Below are 22919 nucleotides of genomic sequence, written 5' to 3'. Positions count from 1 at the left end.
ATATCAGAGCTGACCTATCAAGCAATATTGGAGCAAACAAGTTCGCAAGTTAACGTTATTTTAGTATTCGTTATGTTATTACAGAGATGCCAACTGCTGCGGACTCGCCAAATTAATTTAAAAAACGGTAAATAACTACAAAGTAAATTTTGCAAATATTTGACAATATTTGATTGCTTTTAAAAATGTAAAGCATGTTATAAGTACTTTAAAGTGGTGAATTATATAAGCCTACGCATTGTTTAGAAATAGTGGTGGATTAAAATTTACTAAACCGAACTTAAGAAACCAAGAATTACAATTAATAAACTACCACTTGAAAATATTTCTTCGATGTGCTTATGTTAGCTCTTTGCTCCAACAATAAATGATAAGTCGGCCTGTCTAATTCAGGGGCTCTAGAAGTGTCTTGTTTCAATCCTATAATTTTCATCATTGTAAATTCTTGTTATTATACTAATCTTATCTTATTATACAATAGCATAACCATATTTGCATTTGCAATCATCAAATGATAAAATTAATAGTTTTTTAGTTATTTTCTTTCGGATGAGATTTTTTTTCCACATATTTTAAATACTTTCACATACCTGATTTGAACTATGCAATCGCCTTCTCTCTACAAGCTACAGTTTTTTAAACGACATTTTTTGTCTAATTTTGTAAAAATGTGAAAGTTTATGAACGTCATACATAAGAGAGGGTCGCGTTAATGTTGCGACAAACTTTTAGGGAAGTTGAGGCACATCATCAGAATTAAAGTTGCATAGGAAACCTTGTTCTGAAATGTCGTCATACGCAGCTAGGGTCGCTTTTGTATTGCGAATTGCTTCTTTGTGAGTATAGATCATAATAGGGAAGTGACCTTGGTCGAGCAAGACGACGTTTTCGAAGATGGGTTCTGATGCAGATTTAATTCTGATGATGTGCCCTAACTCCCTTGAAGTTAGTCGCAACGTTACCGCAATCCCCTGTTACATAACACATAGCGCAACATATAAATATAACGTAATGCGTTACATATAACGCAATCCCTGTTAGATATACACATACCGACAAAAATAGATTAAAAAATTCATTTAAGAAAATAAAGCTTTAGGAGTAAATCTAATTTCAGATTTTTCATCCCCCTTGTGCAATTGATTGGTTACTTTATATTAATGTTTTAAGTTCAGAAACTCTTCAAAGTTATAACAAGAAATAATATCAAAGAAAAATTCTCGTGGAGTGTTTACTATATTAAATTACAGTGCGTTTTAAGCTATATTTATTATTTTTAAACATTTGTTACAGAAAAACGGTAAAGTTTGGAAAAGGAAAAAAGAAAGCAATTCTTGACACAAATTTATGCGATAAAACATACTTTTTTTCTCCTTCAGTTCTCGGTTTTAATCAAATTTTTTGAAATAGCTGGCACTGTAACGCCCTCCTAGTTTTCAACGTAATAATTCTGAAATGTGATAGCGACTAATAGTTGACTTTCAATAAATATTGTAATTTTTCTTCTTTAAGAGATTTTTTAAGCTTTTGCTGAGATTTTTCCACTATTTTTTCTATGATTTACAGTTTCAACATACGAAGCAAAGCAGACAAAAAAACATGTCAAAATAGTTGTTATTAAATCCGCTAACTCTGAGACGGAAAGTTTTTGACCGATCTTAAGAGGATGAAATATAACCAATAAATCAGCGGCAAGAGTTGTTTCTTTTTTCTTTTTTTACCTTATTCCATATATCCGTTAGTCTAGTTTAAGGCACACTTGAACCTTGAATAACAAACAATTGAAATACTAAATAGTCAAAAAACTTTAAGATTCACGAATCGAGAACTGATTCGAATCTTGGTCGAATATGGAATTTAATCTATCGTGAATCAAAAGCAGCAATACTCGATAAAGCACAAAAGTACTCATGAAACGAAATACAACAGATATCGTCAAAGCGTATTAGATTTAGTTGGGTAAAAAAAACAGCCGACTGGCTGGGTTTTTTTCTTCATGAGAACCAGAATAAACCATAAGAACCATGTAAGAAGCATTTTAGGAATTATAAAGTAATTTTCCTACTCCTAAGCACTGTTAGAAATTTATTGGAAAAAATGGTTAAATAACAATTTATATATTAGTTATTTTACCATATTCAAACAAAACAGTCAAATAACAGTAAAGAATATGGTTATTTGACTGTAAATTGTGAGAAAAACCGGTTATTTACTACTTTCACCTAATGAATGGTGTTTTCGACACTAGGGAGTACTGCAAGCTGTATGCCGCTTATACATCCGAGTTGCTGTTTCCGGCGTATTTTAAAACCATTTGGCTCACAACGTGATCATTGTGTTTTGAGATTCTTGCAAACGTGGTATTTGATTACTTATTACTAAACTTAATCTTGCTCCTCGAACAGTATGCTAACTCCAACGTAAGATGGTGCACAGCTTGCAACACGAACAAACAGTAATAAACTAATGGAAAGAGGTTAAATCAAGACTGCCAAAAAAGCAAGTTATTCAAAATCTAGGAACCATGTCACCTTTTTTAACAATATATCTCTAAATAACTAAAACAAATTTTTACTTCAAATTCATTAGAATTACATAATAACATTAATATCTTATGAAATACTTCAGATTTGAGCTCAGAAATTATCTAATTTATTTCTTTTATTTAAAACAAAATTATCCGTTTGAAAATATCGCCTCGCAGAATAACATGTAGTAAGCAGCTGCAAACTTTTTAACCGGAACTAGAGCAGGCATACAGCTCGAGATTGCTATTGTTTACATTTCTACTGAAAACACCATCCATACAGTAAAACAACCAGAATTTTGTCGCACCAACTAGTTCCCACCTAATGAAGTCACTTAGTTCCTTCCAGTTGGCTGTACATTATAGCTGAGAGGACTAATCTGTCAATCTCTTGTCTGACACACAACAGAGTCACAGCGCTGACACCACAAAATTCCATCCAATCCCTTAAACACATAAAAAGTCATCAGTATCCTGCGCTCCCTAATTTGTGACTTTGGGATATTAAAATACGATACTCTCATTTACGGAAAGATGCAGCACCATAAAGTTGCTAAACTATATGCAGCCATGTCCAGCCCTTTTTACACGTTTGAAACCATACAAGTTGCAAATGGTTAAGAAACCATATAATTTTGTATTTATTGTTTTTTAACCATACAAGTTGTAAACGGTTTTAAGACCGCAAGGATAAAAAATGTTCTTTACCGTAAAGTTTACGGTTAATTGAATGGACAGACTGCTGCCATAATTACCATAATTTTACCATAATTCTAGAGGGAGAATTCTGACAGTGAAATAAAGCAACTTTTAATGTAAAAGCAGGATCAGAGAGTCACACTCAAATATATTAACTCCATGCATTGTAATTAGAAAATTATTTCATCTCACAAAAATCAGATGTAACGTTATTTCGTTGTCGAACATACATTTGCAAAGGATAACCAACTATGGCAAGTGTCATTAGCGAATAAGAAAAGAAAAATTCTAATCCGAAAAACGGTGAAGCTCATTTGTAGCACATTATTCCTGATAATGCGACCTCTGTTTATCCCCAATGCAACCATCAATTTTCGTCGAAGCATGCACAATGTCACTTCTATGCTCTTAACTGAAATTGAAAAACTCAGGGGGGCTGCACTACCAAATAGTTATTATACCAAGCTCTATTATTTTTCTTCATATTCATAATTTTAAGCTAAGTATTTTAGTATAATAGAACTTTGTTATTATCTTTAAAAAATATTCAATCATTCTAGTGAACAAATCAGGTTACTTCAAACAATAAAACAAACCTTTTTTTACCAATTACAGATAATTTCGATAGAACGTTCTGAATTCTGGATACAAGGCACTTTATGTTGATTGGTTTCTTTTTTTAGATAAATTGTTTTACTACATCGTCAATTCGTTTCGTATTTTATTCAACTGTTGTTTCTGTTCGTAATATTTAGCTTGTTATTTTTAAAAATTATACTCTTAAGGTCTTCTTTAAAACAAATATCCGGATACTCTATTGAAGACGTTAAACTTTTTGTCAATCGTGAAAATTTTTAAATGCATTTATTTTAAGTTTAAAGGCTTGAATTTAGGTATCAGAAAATTTTATATTAATTAGTTATTTTTTACTACGACCACCGTATATAGGTTTTACACAATTTTTGTTAAAATCCATTTTTTGGCTGAAATATCTTTATAAATTGCAATGCGCCTCCGACAACCAACTGGTCTTCCTTTTTAAATTAGTAGAATTTCAAACATTTCGAGATTTAAAATCGCACAGTCAAAATTCAAGACAATATCTAACTATAATAAACTCATACTGCTTAAGCGAGGGAAGATTTAATTATTGTCTCATCCATGTTCAACCATGTCAATCCAAGTCAACCATGTTCGCGCTGTATGGGTGCTGTGGCAAATGTGTTGCTAAAATGATTAGTAAAATATATTCTAACATAACAATAAATAAAAAAAAGAATGTAAAATAAACAATAATATAAAATAAATATAATGTAAAATGAATATAAAATAAATATAATGTAAAATGAATATAAAATAAATATAATGTAAAATGAATATAAAATAAATATAATGTAAAATGAATATAAAATAAATATAATGTAAAATGAATATAAAATAAATACAAAAAGACAAATATGCTATATATTTCAATGGTGATTTGTTGGATAATAATTCAAATTAGTAATTTAGTTAAAATTTAAAAAAAAAATAAATAATAAATAAAAAATGAATATAACATAAATATAATATGAAATGAATGCAAAATAAATATATAAAAAAAAACAAATATGCTAATTATCTCAATGGTGATTTGGTGGTTCAAAATAGCAATTAGTTAAAATTTTCTAATAAAATTAATAATAAATAAAAAATGAATATAAAATAAATAATAATATAAAATGAATATGATATAAAATAAATATGATATAAAATGAATATAAAATAAATAATAATATAAAATAAATACAATATAAAATGAATATAAAATAAATATAAAAAATATGCTAATTATCTCTATGGTGGATAATGGTGGATAAATTAGCAATTTAGTCAAATAATTTAATTCAGTCAAATAAATTTAAATTATCAATTTAGTCTTTGCTACTATTAAGCATGTGAGCTGATAAATTTAATTTGTAAGGTTATTCTCGCCAAAACGACACGAACTTTAACTGTTACAAATTTCTTCAAGTTAAAAAATTTCGCTGATCACAAGCAGTAAATAATACATTTTAAGGAAAAACATAAATTTAAAGAAAATAATTTAGCTTTCCGATCCTGTTCTAGAACTAAAAGCCAGCATAACCACAACGTTAAAAAGTGCAGATCAGTCTTTACATTTATTTGATAGATCTAATTGTTAATTAAAATGAACTTTACCTTGCTAACCAGATTTATTTAACTTTTTCAAGCCTAGAAGAAAGATTTTTTTTCTACTGAAAGCTATATTTTTCTTAATAATAGAACCAGTGAGTTGAGCATTAACAGATCTAGGTTTTAAATGTGTATACTTAAATATGTAGCTTACGTATGTTTTTAACATCTATCCGCTGTTGATAAGTTACCTTTCATCTCCTTCTCGGCTATAAAGACCATGCGTTGACGACTGCTTTTCGAATTGTCACACAAAGAAACATTTACCCCCATGATCAATAAGTATACATTTTAATATCGCGATGCTTAGTCAAAAATGTATCGCGATATTTTTCCAATTAATCTAATTTCCATATTGGTATCAATAGTTTTGTTTCATTATTTTTGTTATGAAATAAATTCAGCAATATTCACAAAATATCGTATTCTATAATTATCGCTTTGTAAAATATTCACGATATCGTCTTTTTGGATGCACATATCTGTATTATCGGTATCAATTGACCGGTAGTCTATGTAAATCAGACTCTAGCTTTGTTCTATTAGCTTGTCTTGATACCAACAGCCAATAAGCAGTGAATTTTTTTAATAAAGTTTATGATGTTTTCATTTTAAAAATAACTATAAAGTTTAAGAATTTAAAATTCATGATCAAAAAACATGTGAGCAATTAATTATAATTATCAATAGTTTCCTGAAAAAAATGGTTTAATATTATAATTTAATAAACTTAAAAGCCTTGAAATTGAAATGAAATTTGGACGAATAAAAATAATCAAATATATGTTTATTTTGACCGTTGAAATATTTCTTAAATTTTCGATAAATTATTTTATCTTGCATATTTGTTTCAAGCACCTTTTTCTATGAATTTAACGAGCTTTAAGGATTTTTAAATTTTTCTAATATTCATTAGAAAACAAATCTAATATTCATTAGATTTGCCAACTTCTTGTTCTTAAATAATTTTTAAAAATGCTAATTCGGTGACAGAGATACTGTTTTCAATATTGTGTCCGAACCACAAAATGAAAGAGGTGATTGTTTACAAAACATCCCCCCCCCCCTTAAAAATTCGCAAACTGCGGTAAAAAAATCAGTTCTAAATATGTGCTCCCGCTCTCTAGTTATTAGTGAACATACATCCTAACAGTGTTTTATTTTTATAAGTATAAAGAAGATATTAAAAAAATTGTTGGAACTATCCAAATAGTTTATTAAAAAAATCAAAAATTTCGCCATATATGGAATATATTACAATGTATTAATTTTAGTTTAGGTAAAGGCTCTTTATATTACTAGTCAGTCTTTCAAATTAAATTCTTACTCGCTAGGAATTGTGTTAGCGTCTAAGTGGGGTTGATTTCACCTCTAGTAGACAAAGTACGTATACCCTGATAGACGAAGTAGATATTACGTTTTTAAACATTATACATTCAATTTTTCAACATTATACGTTACGTTTTTAAGCATTATACATTACGTTTTGAATCATTATACACTACGTTTTTTAACGTTATACGTTATGTTTTTAATCATTATACATTGCGCTTTCAAACAATTTCATTACGGTTTTTTTACATTATACATTACGTTTTTAAACATTCTACATAATGTTGATTAAAGTATTATTTATTCTCATAAGTAGATAAAAATTTATTACGATTGCAAATTTACGTTTATAAATAATATTTATTTATTAAAAATGTAGAATGAACATTATACAATGTTTACTTTAAAAAGAAAAATTATATTATTGAATCGATTTTAATACTTTATTTATTTTATATTAGTAGGAATTACTTTTTTTCTGAAATGTTGATGCTTTAAGTTCTCGAACTTAGAGCAAAAACATTTTTAGTGAAATTTTGTAAAAAGTTGATTTTTTATGCTTATTAGCATGAAAATATTTATATATACCGAAATTTATATACCGATATTATTTTGCTGCAAAATCTATAATAAATTTTTTTTAACCATTTTTCGATTTTTGTACGAAGAGCACACAGTAATTAATCACTGCTTTTAAATTAGTCTAAAAAAAGTCTAAAAACAAGTCTAACAAAAAAACCCATGAATATCGATGGAATCACTTACTGAGGAAAGTGAGACTTGAAACATCGAAGCCTGTTTTGACCACAGAGAGGAGTTAAAAAGCGATTATTAGATACATCTCTGAATTTTATCAGACAATCAAACTGGTTTTTATGTTTTTTTATTCTACTTTTTCCACTAGCAAATCAACGGATTTTCACTTCATTCTATTTTATTATTCACAAAAATATTAATTTTTTACAAATATCGAAAGACTTTTCGACTCTTCATTTCATTGAAAAGAAAAAGAAGAAAATAACAATGTTATAAGCTTTCCTACTTATCTTATAACTGCATCAAAATATGAATTATTATGAAAAACATAAATTGAACAGAAAATAACACCAATATATGAACAAAATCAAATTCTAAGAGTAATAAGCAAATTTTCATAGTGTTTTCAGTTGAAAAAAAAAAGAAATACCTTACCTATAATGGCAGGATGCAAGTGTGGTAAGGAAGCAAAAAGTTGCAATTGCAAGTGAAGTCTTCCACATTGTTGCAAATAATTTTAGTTTAAAACACAGCCTTGTTTCCGAACTTCTGCTCTTGGTTCTCAGTGTAGAAGGATTAAAACAGGCAGATCCTTCATTTAAGTGGAGTTTTCTTGGGATATTCTGACGTCACATCATCTACCATCCAATCAAATGTTTCAGAAAGCTTCTCGTGCACCGCCCCCGATGCGTGATGAACTATTCCCGCTCGCTCAGAGTATATTTGGTTTTAGTAATAAAAGTGTTTTAGCTTGCGGAGTTTGAGGGCAGTTCTCTTCTTTTTCATGCATAAAGCGTGGGAGTAGAGATTTATAATGTTTAGATCTTGTTTAAGTTCATAGTAGAGTATTAATAATTTATCAGCTTTTTTTCAAAATAAAGTAAAAACTACGCCTAATATCGAGTTTCGGAAAAAAATGAATACTTAATTTTTGAAAGTTTACAATTTTCCTGTGAGTGTATTAGTATGAATTTATAAATACAAAATTGGCTGTATGTAATATAGATAAGCTTTCTGTTTATTTCTTAAAATTTGTTTTTGGCTTTAAAACGAAAACAAATCTGCACCGTTTTGTTTTTAATTTTTAATTTTTTGTACTCATAAACAAAGTTTATGAATAGAAATTCCTGTTGTGATGTTTATGCCTTGCTTAAAACTATTCTGTGGTAATAGTTAAGATTATAAATAATTTCTTTACAATTAAAAGGCTTAATTATTTTATAAATGCATAATTCCCATATGTTAAATACAGACAAACTTTATATTTACTTGTTTTACATTTTTTATTAATTTAAAAATATTAAAATAAGAGTGAAAAATATAGAGCTAAAGACTACTGTTTTAAGCTCTATATTTAGACAGTGTAATAATAAGTACAAGAATAAAATTGTTCAGCAAAGCATTTTTAAAGAAAAACGAACAATTTTACACATAAGTAATAAAATACTTCCGTGAATTGTATTAACTATAACTGTATTAACTATGCATAATAATAATAAGTATAATAATAATAATAAGTATGAATATAAAATTAATCAGTAAAGCATTTATTTTTAATGAAAAAGACCCTGTTTCACATAAAAGTAATAAAATACTTCCGTGAATTGTATTAACTATAACTGTATGAACTATGCATGATAATAATAAGTGTAATAATAAAATTGTTCACTAAAGCATTTTTAATGAAAAACAACGAGTTTTACACATAAGAAATAAAATACTTCCTTGAGTTGTACTAACTATTACTGTGTAAATTAGAAAATAATAATAATGAGTATATTAACAAAATTATTCAGTAAAGCATTTTTAATGAAAAACACCCAGTTTCACTCATAATCAATAAAATTCTGTGAATTGTATTAACTATAACTGTATTAACTATAATAATGATAAGTATAATAATAAAATTGTTCAGTAAAGCATTTTTAAAGAAAAACACCTAGTTTTTCCCAAAAGTAATAAAATATTTTAGTGAATTGCATTAACTTAACTATAGGAAATTCTGGAAATCTCTGAACTGTATATTTGAAAACAATATTAAAAGACTGCTTGATTAAAAAAAGTGGGAAAATGTGGGACAGTCACTATATTTCCAAAGCCCTTTAAATGTATGCAGCAATCTAAACTGTAAGTACAAATTACCACCCCTAATATCATAGATATCAGATAGATAGGAAACGATTTGATCTGGAAGTTAAGAGAAGCATTTCATTTGAAATAGCAAACGTTTCTTGAATTGTTGTATTTCTTAAAATCGTTTCATTAAAATTATAAGTTTCTTTTTTTGCAAAAATGGTTGTTTGAGATTTAACTACCAGAATATGGCCATATTTACCATGTTTCTAGGTTGATGAGAATACCAAAAATATGATATGATAAAATTTTTCGTGCATCTGACTCTGTGGGAATACCAAAAGGCTTAGTAATTTTTACTGAAGAGATTTTGTAATGATTATGGTAAAATTAACAGTAAAATATTATTTTATAATGTGCGTTAAAATTTATTAAATCGGAAAACATTGGGTAATTTTGGATTTATCATGATGCCTTAAAACGTGGCATAAGAAACTATGTACTTTGTTCAATTGACTTTTAAGTTTGGTATTTTTACCATTTGTGTAGTAATAAGATAGATAATTTTAAAATCCAGAATTTCTGATAAACGAAAGAAAATACCAAATGATTGGTTTAAATACTTTATATTTTTGTTTTATAACAGGAATTATGGTTTATTCCCAAAAAATGCCTTTGCCACACAGTGTGGTAATTTTATAAGAGTTTTTCTCCTTTGTGAAGTTACTTGCTCAAAACTGCAAATCCAATAATTTTATTATTTTATGGAAAATTTAAAAATTATCATGATTATGCTCCTTTTTCCTTAATCTAATAAAATTCTTATTCTTTTTTTTAAAGGTATAGTACTACGAAATGACACTTTATCATCAAAAATTTGTTAAATACAAACACTGAGAAAACACAACTAAAAAATTGAATCTAATAAGTTAAAAATTAACCTAAAGATTGAAAGTGAAACTGCTTCTTAAAGGTTCTCTTCGGGCAATAAAGATCCCTGTTAACCTACAAACACTATCGGGAATCCAATATTATTTTTAAAAGAATAATTTCAGGAATATTTAAAAAAAAGTTTGTATTATTTTGTTCATTTAAACATGTTTTATTGAATGTAGTTACCGAATTTCGAGAAATATTTTAGCCAAAGAAGTTTAAAAATGTGCTTAAAACATAACAAATCTTTCGATGAAGATCGCGTAAATATTTCTGAAACTATTTCCTAATTATTATAGTAACTGCGAAAAATTTAACAAACATTTATTAATAACTTTGTATATCGTACTTACCTAGTCACTCCAAAGATACTTATTATAATTTCTTGTTCTACGGAGAAAAAATTCTAATAAAATTACCGTAACTGTAAAGGCATTTCTGGTAAAGAACACAATTATTCTGGTAATATATCAAAATACACGGTGTTTAAGCTATTCATTTGATAATTTTCCCAAGTACATGGTCAAGATTTACTGAAAATTCTGGTTATATGGTCATATAAAATGATAAGAAAGATTCTGGGTAGATAAAATGATAAGGTAATTAAATTGTTATAGTTAGTTTGCTGTAGATTAACATGGAGAAAACAATTTATTTAGTTGCTAAGCTCAGTAGAACACATTTCAATAAATAAAAAGAGACAGAAGTGAAACAAAAGAGCCTAGATATTCAATGTATGAGAAAATTAAATTGTTATAGTTAGTTCGCTGTAGATTAACATGGAGAAAACAATTTATTTAGTTGCTAAGCTCAGTAGAACACATTTCAATAAATAAAAAGAGACAAAAGTGAAACAAAAGAGCCTAGATATTCAATGTATGAGAAAATTAAATTGTTATAGTTAGTTCGCTGTAGATTAACATGGAGAAAACAATTTATTTAGTTGCTAAGCTCAGTAGAACACATTTTAATAAATAAAAAGAGACAGAAGTGAAACAAAAGAGCCTAGATATTCAATGTATAAGAAAATTAAATTGTTATAGTTAGTTTGCTGTAGATTAACATGGAGAAAACAATTTATTTAGTTGCTAAGCTCAGTAGAACACATTTCAATAAATAAAAAAAGACAGAAGTGAAACAAAAGAGCCTAGATATTCAATGTATAAGAAAATTAAATTGTTATAGTTAGTTCGCTGTAGATTAACATGGAGAAAACAATTTATTTAGTTGCTAAGCTCAGTAGAACACATTTTAATAAATAAAAAGAGACAGAAGTGAAACAAAAGAGCCTAGATATTCAATGTATAAGAAAATTAAATTGTTATAGTTAGTTTGCTGTAGATTAACATGGAGAAAACAATTTATTTAGTTGCTAAGCTCAGTAGAACACATTTCAATAAATAAAAAAAGACAGAAGTGAAACAAAAGAGCCTAGATATTCAATGTATAAGAAAATTAAATTGTTATAGTTAGTTCGCTGTAGATTAACATGGAGAAAACAATTTATTTAGTTGCTAAGCTCAGTAGAACACATTTCAATAAATAAAAAGAGACAAAAGTGAAACAAAAGAGCCTAGATATTCAATGTATGAGAAAATTAAATTGTTATAGTTAGTTCGCTGTAGATTAACATGGAGAAAACAATTTATTTAGTTGCTAAGCTCAGTAGAACACATTTTAATAAATAAAAAGAGACAGAAGTGAAACAAAAGAGCCTAGATATTCAATGTATAAGAAAATTAAATTGTTATAGTTAGTTTGCTGTAGATTAACATGGAGAAAACAATTTATTTAGTTGCTAAGCTCAGTAGAACACATTTCAATAAATAAAAAAAGACAGAAGTGAAACAAAAGAGCCTAGATATTCAATGTATGAGAAAATTAAATTGTTATAGTTAGTTCGCTGTAGATTAACATGGAGAAAACAATTTATTTAGTTGCTAAGCTCAGTAGAACACATTTCAATAAATAAAAAGAGACAAAAGTGAAACAAAAGAGCCTAGATATTCAATGTATGAGAAAATTAAATTGTTATAGTTAGTTCGCTGTAGATTAACATGGAGAAAACAATTTATTTAGTTGCTAAGCTCAGTAGAACACATTTTAATAAATAAAAAGAGACAGAAGTGAAACAAAAGAGCCTAGATATTCAATGTATAAGAAAATTAAATTGTTATAGTTAGTTTGCTGTAGATTAACATGGAGAAAACAATTTATTTAGTTGCTAAGCTCAGTAGAACACATTTCAATAAATAAAAAAAGACAGAAGTGAAACAAAAGAGCCTAGATATTCAATGTATAAGAAAATTAAATTGTTATAGTTAGTTCGCTGTAGATTAACATGGAGAAAACAATTTATTTAGTTGCTAAGCTCAGTAGAACACATTTCAATAAATAAAAAGAGACAAAAGTGAAATAGAAGAGCCTAGATATTTAATGCATAAGAAAATTAAACTATTACAGTTAGTTCTCTGTTGGTTAGTAGAAAGGAAACAATCATTTTGGTTGATAAGCTCAGTTGATCACATTTCAACAAATAAAGAGAGACAAAAATAAATAAAAGAATATAGATAATTAATGTATAAGAAAATTAAATTATTATATAAAGTTCAGTATAGGTTAGCACGGAGGAAACAAATTCTCTTCTTCGCTTTAAGAGGTTCCTTGAAAGACAAAGTTTCTTAAAGATAATTTCTGAACAATGGATTATCTGACAACTTGAACTGTTCAAAGAATATAAGAAATGGCTCTCAGCATCTTGAAGGTTGCTTAGAAAAATTTGCATACATAAACATTTGCGCTTCTTTCAAGAACAGATCTGGTATGTTAGCATTTATTATAAATGCAAATACAAAACTTTTTCCTGCGCTATGTTAAAAATGCTTTTTTTTAAAAATTAATGTTATAGTAACTGTTTAAAGACTTGTTTCTACATTAGGAATTTTTTTTTCAATAAGGAAACGTTACGAACAAGTTTTCGAAATTTTCACGATTAAAATATAGTTGTTCTTACCTGTTATAGTCGTTATACCTGTTATATAAACTACTGTAGCTCAGTAGTTTACCAACATTTACTGCAGCTACAGTAGTTTACTGTCCTTTATATTTATTACTATAATATTCGTTAATTAATTTAAAACATCTTCGTCAAAAATATAGAGAAAGATAATATTTATTAATAATTACAGGTGCAGAATATTATTACTAGTACAAGATAATTGATTTTAATTAAGGAAAAAAAGTGACATTTATCTTGAAAAAAAAAACAATTAGTATTCTTTAAAAATCAAGAAATTTTAACTTAAGTAGTTTCAGGCTTTTTATTTATTAAGTTTTCATTTGGTTCTATCAGAATCATTGGCAGAGTAGGACGTTTTTAGCTGCAAATAGAGTGGTACCTTGATTCTTATTGGTTGTTGAAACATGGCATTTGTTTACGTTAGAAACTGTTCTCTCCATTCTATTTCGAGTAAGTCAAGCCCATCAAGTATGAATTCTCTTAAGCGAAGCACTTTCGCATATATTCTTTCTCAAAGGTTTAAATTCTTCATCTACGTATTTACGCAGAGACTTAACACAAAGACAGGCATGAAGCCACGTAGAACATATATAAACCAATTATGCATCAAAATTGCCAGGTTCATAAAGCAAATATATATAAAGGTTACGATAAAATACATAAACAAATAATAAATAAGTTAAGTAAAAGACGTTGATGAAAAAGAATTATATTTCAACAAATCCGATGTCCGACGAGGACATTTTAACTTAAGTGGGGAAAATAAGCACAACTTTAACACGCCATTTTGCATATAAATGATCAGCTGGTACTTACATGTGAGGGTATCTGTGATCTTCTTCTTAAAGTTCAAGTACCCAATTGTTTTGCTGTCATCTTTGCTTATTTTTAGTATTTGTACCGAGTATATTTCAGACAACTTAGTTACATTCGAAATAATACTTTACTAGATAGTATAAACAAACAAAAAACAGGTTTTGTTTAGCTGGGGAAAAAATCAAAGAACATTTAAATAAGTTCCAAGTTCCAAATATGTCAATAAATGAACGTTTGAATGCAACGTGTTTGTTGTATTTCTAATATCTTAATTATTTATCTGTTTAAGAATAAGCTTCTATTTTATTGAAATTAATTGCATTCTTATGTAAAGTTTATTCTTCAGTTACATGTCTATAAATTTCAAAATAAAACAAAGAGTAAAGAAATTGAATGAATAACAATTGGTTGACAATTTAATTCATTTCGCTTGTTGGAGTCGAAAACACAATAGTTTATTGAGGAGGAAAATTCTGTAAAAGTGTTTTTCTTACAAATACAGGATTGTGGCGGAGAAAATTAGAATGCGTTGCAAAAGGGATCGATTTGTTTTTCCTGCTTATAATAGCGGAGAATGAATTTTCCGTTTCTCTACTTTTTATAAGATAATAGAGAATGAAGAAGAAATGTTATTTTATATATTTTCTGCAGTACACGTGTACAAAATGAAAATAAACACAACTTCCATGTAAAATTTCGTTTATAAGTTCTTTTAAGGAGAAATGAGGCGTGGGAGCTAGATTTCCAAAAAGAAAATCTTGCACGCGTGTATCGGCAAGCTTATTATTTCTGTATAATAGCAGACTTATTAATTTCTTAAAAACACCAAGCAATTGCATGCTATGTATAAATCAGAAAGGGGTAGATAATTCGAAGATTCAAAGATATTTTCGTTCAGGTTCCTATAAAAGATGGAGTGAAATACATATAGAAAGAGAGAGAGATTTTTTTTCGTTAATTTTCTTGTTAGGCGAATTCTTATTATTCAAACAAATCAAAAACGCTATCAAAATCTGACGAATTAATTACGAAGAAGGCTGAGTATAAAGCGTGTCACTTTTTCTCCTCTAAATTATTCAAACCAATGTGAGTTCGAAGCAATGTTAAAGACATCAAATCCAGTTTGATCATAAGGTCAAATTTAAAAGATTTTCTAAGATATGCATTGCATTTCCTCTCTTGTTTCCTCAGACAATAGAACTGGTTTAGATTATTTTAATACTATCTTTGTCGTTAATGATTTATTAGATTTCTCATTTACTCTTTGTTAAATATTAATTAGCAATTCTAATCACATGCATTATTTCAAATTCCTTTTTGCAAAGAACTCTAAAAAAAATTCTTTAAGACAAATTTTATGGAACTCTCAATATATTCTAACGGTGCTATTAAAATTTATAATGGTGTAATCCAAAGTGAAAAAAAAGTTAATCATATCAAATTTTCGGCTTGAAATCTAATTTAATCTAATTTGTGATGATATTAGGTTACTTTTCGTTAAGACACATGGGATTTTTGGATCTTGTGCCTAAAAAAGGGAATCTTTAAAATATTTGAATCTTTAAATTAATTAAGACGCAATTATTGCTTAAAATCTAAAAACTTATTACATTTTCATACGAATTTTCAATGTTGAATATTTATTCAATGAAGCCCAAAATGTCTGATGTGAAATTAAAAGCCTTATATTAATAGAAATTGCACACACCATTAGCACTGTTTATAACAACCAGGGTTTATAAAATTAGATAAATCTACCATAAAATACATAACAGTAACGAAATAAATAAGTTGTTAAAACATAAAAAAAATAACAGTGAAACTTTATATTTAAAGTTCGTAACCGTTTATTGTAACTAAACTTATAAGTATATTAATAATTGGTAACTAAAATAGTAGAAAATAAAATAGGTACCTTTTTATATATTTAATACATTAGATCCTTAATTAATAACAGTTAAATTAGGAAGTTGCTGATTATTTTACCAGTTTTAGTTTTTTTTTTACCATTTCTTTAACAGATCAGTTTTGTTCAAATAAAACTACTTTACAGGGTACAAAATGATAAAAACCAAACATTATTGATGCATTAGTTTTTATTAAATGTATTTTAAAAGTATGGATCACCCTTTAATGGAAATCAAATTATTAGTTGCTAATTTTGCAATTTAAATTTTTCATAAATAATCAATCTTTTTCTCTTAAAACGTAAACTTTTACCAATGTATTTAAAAATACTTGGACCATGAGTCAGAATTTTATCTAATTAAAAACAGTTGTAATTTATTTAATTTAATTGTTGCAGGTAATAAAAACCATTAAGACAATACTAAGATTTTATGTCTGAAAGGAATTTTATTTCCACCATAATATATTAACCAATAGTGCCTTTTTTTCATTAAAAGAATTGCTGGATCCACTAATTTAATTTTTGGCTAAAAAAATATTGATAATTTGATTTTTGATAAATTAGAAGTTTAGACCAGTGTTTTGAAACCATTGTTACTCAAATGGATAAGGATAAAGTTGATTAAAATGTAATTATCAAAACTATTCCTTTGGTTATTAATCAATTAGAGCAATAGAACTATAAAAGTTTTCATAATAATTCAACTTGACCAAATGAGTGTTTATTATAGCTCTATTAATAGTAACTAAATTAAGAGGCAAGAAAAGAATAAATATAGGTAATGCACTCAACTTAAAATGTCTGACACTAATGTTAATTAAGTTTATTTTACACTAGATAAAAAGAATGTTTTTCTTTGTCATAATTACTTTTCATATAATTGAATGTAAGCTGATAAATTAGTAGCAAATATAAAATAATTAAATCCCTCAATGATACTTATAAAAATCACCATTTAAAACTATTATTAAATTTTGCGGTAAAATACGTATTTAAGAACAAATATTTAATATTATTTATTAATTTAAAAGGTATTTGGATGAAATGTCTGAAAGAATTAAATATTTATTGGAGATCAAAGTGCTTAAAGGCGAAAGTAACTTTTTGAAGTGATATATATTGAAAATGCACAAGAAAGTTCTTTAAAGATAGAATATTTAATTTTAAAATTATTTAAAAAAAATCCCTTTTTAAAGTGTCTTTAAAAACAGGAAACTAAAGTTTAATTAGTATTTTTCATACTTTTTAAATTACAAAAATAACTTTGATTGCTTGATTACTTTATATTAAGTCTTTTTTATTGATCATTTTGAAACAAAAAATTTAATTAAGTTTTAAATGTTTGTCTATGATAAATAGTGAGATTTGATTTGAAGTCGTTGTTAAGCACAATTTTTGATTGTGTTGCCATTTTCAAACTGCCATTTTTAGAAAACGGCGTGTTAAAGTTTTCATTTATTTATACAGTGTTTTAAAATCACTAACGGATTTAAGGAAACATTTCGATTTAATCGAATGGTTAGAAAATGTGTTATAATAAATTGTTAAACAGTTTTGTCTTCTTAAAACTATTTAAAACACAGAGAAACAAATTCTGGTAAAATTATGCATTAAATGTAATCAATCTATTGGTGGAAGCTTCCTATTGGTAGAAATATTAATTTGAGCTTAAAATTCGATCGTTTTATAGTTGATTTGTACATCTTAATGTAATTATTGCCATTAATACTACATAAATCTATACAATAACGTAACAGTTATGAAAATTGACGAAGCAAACATAAATATCTATTTCATAATGAAGGAAACCTGTCCATTGAAATATTTACCCAATAAGTGAAATATGAAATTTAAAATAAAATGTTTTTCAAATTTATTATTTTATCTCCCTCAAATTGCTTTCAATAAATAAGATATATTGACATTTAGTTATATGTACAGTGAGCAAAATAGAAAAAAACAAACCACCCTAAATAACTTTTGATCTAATGATCGGATGCAGACGATATTTTAAAATACGAAAGCAGCCAAATAAAAGAACTTTCTTATTAAACGTACCTTTCTTTCAACAGATTCGGATTTCTGAGCCCCAAAATAAAGGGGGTAGCAGCAAGGAAATATGGCCCCAATAGTTTGGTCAAGAGAGGGCTCCAAAGTTTGGAGCCCTTAATGTAAGTTCCACTTTTAAGTTAGAAAAAATTATTGCTAACATTTATAAAATTCATTTAGCCAAAAATTGTTTATAAAAATAAATTTTAGTAAGTATTTATTATTTTTATTGCTTTATTTAAAAATAGACAAAAAAATTGAATTGTTTAAATCATTTTAAAGTATTTAATTTTACATAGTGAAATATAAAATTTGAGCGAAATCGACCGAATCAAATTTAAAAAAAACGGCTTTTTCAAAATTTGATTTCTCAGTAACAAATTGACCGATTTCACTCAAATTTTGTACTTTGCCATGTAAAAATACATTCTTGAAAATTATGTAAGAAACTGTATACCTTACAATTCAAAATTTTTATACTCGTACAAATAATGAAAAATAATAAATACTTACTATAATTTATTTTTTGCATGGAATTATCTTTGACTAAACAAATTTTATTATTGTGTGCAAAAAATTTTCAGTTCTCTTAAAACTTTATCAACATATGGCAAAATACGCAAAAAGTAAAATTAACAGTAAGGGATCCAAACTTATAACCGCTCTCCTGACTTAACTATTGGGACCATACATCCCAGATTGCGGCTGCTCCCTATATTTTGAGGGTCAGAAAGGTAAGTTTAATCAGGGAAAATACGTTTATTTGCTTGATTCCGTAATTAAAAAAATTGTCTCTACTAATTAATTAGCATTTTGAGGTCACCCCCACAAACCATTACGATTGAATTGCAAATTGCGAAAATCGGATCATTAGATCAAAAGTTATTCAATGTGGTCTGTTATTGTTTTGCGCTCGAAAATAATTGCTTTGCTTCAATGTTATCGTTATGGATGGGTGAGAAATCTATTTACAGAAACTCAGTTTAGCTTTTCAAAAGCAACCAGTAGTCGATTTGTTAATAGATTCAGTTATAACAAAGTATATAAATATTGCTAGAAATAGCTAAATAAGACTAATTTTACACAGTTTATACCACACTAATGTACAAAATTTATTTTAAATTGAAGAAAATTAGAAGATAAGCACAGAATATTAACTTCTTCTTCGTGAACTTTATTTAAATGAAAATTAATTCACGGTTGTAATAGCGATGTCCAAACTTCATGAAGTTTACTTAATGTAATGTCAATAACTACAAAATAATGGAAGTCTCCAAATATGAAAGCTGGTTCAGTGATAGCAACTATCTCCTGATTCAATTATTCTTGAAACATATCCGCCCGGCACTACTTGCATAGTTATTGACCTATTACCGTACATGGGTGAAAGCGAGACGGAAAAGCTGGTAGTAAATACATTTCAGTTTTAACTTGTTTTCGGGAGGAGTAAATCTATTCTCTTTTTCAAATTATTCATCTATAATATTCAACTTTATATCTATGCTATAACTGTAAAAAAATCTCGGAAGTTGCAGAAATTTAATGTTTCTCGAAAAAAAGCTAGAATGAGATGCCTTTTATACCAGTTTTGATCTTTTCCGTGTTGGTATAGATCAGGGGTTTCCAACTGGCGGCCCGGGGGCCGCATCCGGCCCGCGAAGCCTTTTCTTGTGGCCCGCGAACTAAAATATATTAGTTGTCATTCTTTTGCGGACAATTTTCGTAAAAATTCTATATGGGTTTAAAATACTTTTCTCGTTAATAAAAACCTAATTTCTTCGTTTCTGTGAAATTTAACATACCAACGGTGCAAAGAAATTTATTTTTCAAGTTTTGCATCCAAGAAAATATTTATTCAAATACAAAAATTATCGTGTATGTTGCTCTTTTTTTATTTCATTTCTTTTTTTTTTTGTATTTTGTGAATATAATTTAGCATTTGCGTATCAAAAATTTTCTCGAAGAAATTCTCCGATTTAACTTTTTGAAACCACTCATTTTGGACAAAAATATTTAATATATAAAATAGTTAGTATACTTAACACCAATTTTAAAAATCCATGGTACAGAGATGTCAACTGCTCCGGACACGCCAAAATAATTAAGAAAACGGTAAATAACTACAAAGTAAATTTTGAACATATTTCATTATTGTTGTTTGCTTTTTAAAAGGTATAGCATGACATAAGTACTATAAAGTGGTGAATTATATAAGCCTACGAATTATTTAGAAATAGTGGTGGATAAAAATCTGCTAAATTGAATTTATTAAACCAAGAATCACAATTGATAAACTACCACTTTAAAATATATATTTTCAGTCCGGAGCAAGTTGGCATCTCTGATTGGTAAACTTTTTTATCACTTCAAAGTACGTTTGAATAAATTTGGTGACCATATGAGTTTTAGAAATTGCATAAAATGTTAAAATGCATAATTCCTTGATAGGGTAAACTAACCAGTAAAGGAACACTTAAGTTTCGCTTGCCTTTTAAAAAATCATATTAATTTCAAAATTCGTAATTTTAGTTGAATGACAGTGCCAACATATTTGTTACTAATTGCAAATTATGTAAAAAAATTGTACACAACTTACATAATATTGTTTTAAAGTTTTGGAGGTTCACATAACAAGTAGTAAGAAGACCAAGTGAAGGAACAGGTCTTACCAGTGAATGAACACCCAGTAAAGGAGCACTTAATTTTGGTTATTTTTTAATGCTCTTTATGAATTTATAAGCCATACAAATATTTAAAAACAAGCCTATTCTTGAAATTATTACATATAAATACTTGAAAAATGTTAACTTTTTTTTGTAATCATGAATTGAAAATTAAAGTGTCAACATATTAACACATACTGTTCATTCACTGGGAAATCTATGCCCAGTAAAGGAACATGCCTGTTCCGTCACTGGTTAGAAGTTGTTTTTCGTATTTTTAACATACTTTTGATACGGAACATCACTAAAGGTACAAGAAAATTAAAGTTTATCTATTATTCTCATTAACTTAGAAAAAAACCCAGTAAAGGAACACTTGTTCCTTCACTGGTTTTTCATCGATTGGTGATCCAGCGAATAAACACCCCCTTATCTCAATACTTTATTATGCTATGATGCTTAAAAAAAATAAAGCGTAACTTCAATAACTATATTTTGAATTCTCCTTTTCACAGTGAGAAAAATAAAACTATTACATGCGATTAATTCCACTTCAAACATATAAATATAAACACTCACGTTATAATTTTTTCAAAGAAACAAGGTGTTGAGGAGATAATAACAAATTCAAAAATTTTTCCAGAGAAGTCTATTTGACCAGGTGATCCAAAACATTGCTAGATGACTTCCTATTGTTTGGCTGTAAGCTATTGTTACCTATCAATCTAAAGAAAAACTTTCAAATTCTTATTTTTAATCAATATATATGAAATGTTCCTTCACTGGGTAGTGTTCCTTCACTGGTTTGTTTACCCTACTTAATCATTTTGAAGCATTTATAAAATTTATTTTATAAATAAAAAGAAATAAATGTCCTTCAGTTCTTTATTTTTTTAAAAGACTTGATGAGGGATAGCAAATATACCTACCACCAAAAAATATGTGTTCCCTTGCAGAAATTTACGGTATTTTTGAGCTTTATTTGTGATTGTTTTGAAGTGTTAAGGTTGATATGAGATTTATTTGAAGTTGATTTCAAGGTGTAAAATCTAGGTGAAGCTCTTTTATTAACACTTGAGGTTGATAGAAATCTACTGCAGAGCTTGGAGAGGCAGTATTAGAGGTGTACGGATTATTTTTCTACAATTGCAAATACGTATATTTGTGGTGTGAATAATTTCACCCGATCTGAACTAGAATTATTTTTTGAGTTATATATGAGTTTGGTTTGTGAGGTGTAAATGAGGCTGAAATTGAGATTTATGTGGTTATCTTTGGTGAAGAACATAATCTCGTTTTCTACCTCTGGTGTATTTTTTACATCTGTCAATCTCGAAGACATCTAATTTGATTTGTAAGGGTTAAAACTTGAAATTAAATGTATCTAAGAAGTTAACTGAATTTTTCTCGCATATTTAATATTCCAAAGTTATTTCATTTCTCCCGCGCTAGAAATAAATGACCTTTTAAGTTCATATAAACTTTAAAGCGGGTTGTTAAATCTAAAAGCCAATAATAGATAAAAGTTTCACCCAATTAGATGCATTTATTACATTTATAGTTGGCAACAAGCCGAACTATGTGTTTTTGTCTTTTTTACATGATCCACAGATTTTTGAAAATAAAGGTAAATCGTGATTTTATTTGTGTAAGAAGCGATGTAATCGATAACAGAAGCAGACATGCCAACTTACTCTTCTTTGTAACGAAATATTTTCGAGTGGAAGCGCAATTTGAGTCATTTTTAGTTTAATATTTTACGTTTAAAGTTATTTTTCAACCTCTACATATGAAAAATTCAAAGTATCGTATGAATTGTAACTTTAAGGCAGTTTTCTCATGGTTACACAATTTTGAAAGAGTGGGTGTAATTATCCGTATGCTATAAGCATACTTGCCGACTTTCACTCTTTCCGAGAATGGATTTTCAGAGTGGTTGTAAAACAA

At 27.6% G+C, this 22919-nt stretch overlaps 1 protein-coding gene across 1 annotated transcript in view; it reads right to left on the bottom strand.

The window, feature by feature from the left end:
• Positions 1-8137, bottom strand: part of LOC107449653 (uncharacterized) — a 226518-nt gene extending 218381 nt beyond the window's left edge. Inside the window, exon 1 of the mRNA XM_043047945.2 lies at positions 7946-8137. Within this exon, the coding sequence (XP_042903879.1) occupies positions 7946-8013 (68 nt within the window). The 5' untranslated portion in view covers positions 8014-8137. The remainder of the gene's footprint in view (positions 1-7945) is intronic.
• Between the last annotated feature and the right edge of the window lie 14782 nt (positions 8138-22919).

The sequence above is a fragment of the Parasteatoda tepidariorum genome, chromosome 4 (genome assembly GCF_982258835.1).
Source record: "Parasteatoda tepidariorum strain Cologne lab strain chromosome 4, Ptep-v5.0, whole genome shotgun sequence".
Taxonomy (NCBI): Eukaryota; Metazoa; Arthropoda; class Arachnida; order Araneae; family Theridiidae; genus Parasteatoda; species Parasteatoda tepidariorum.
The sequence above is the reverse complement of the archived record's forward strand: the minus strand, read 5'-3'. Positions and strand labels throughout refer to the sequence as shown.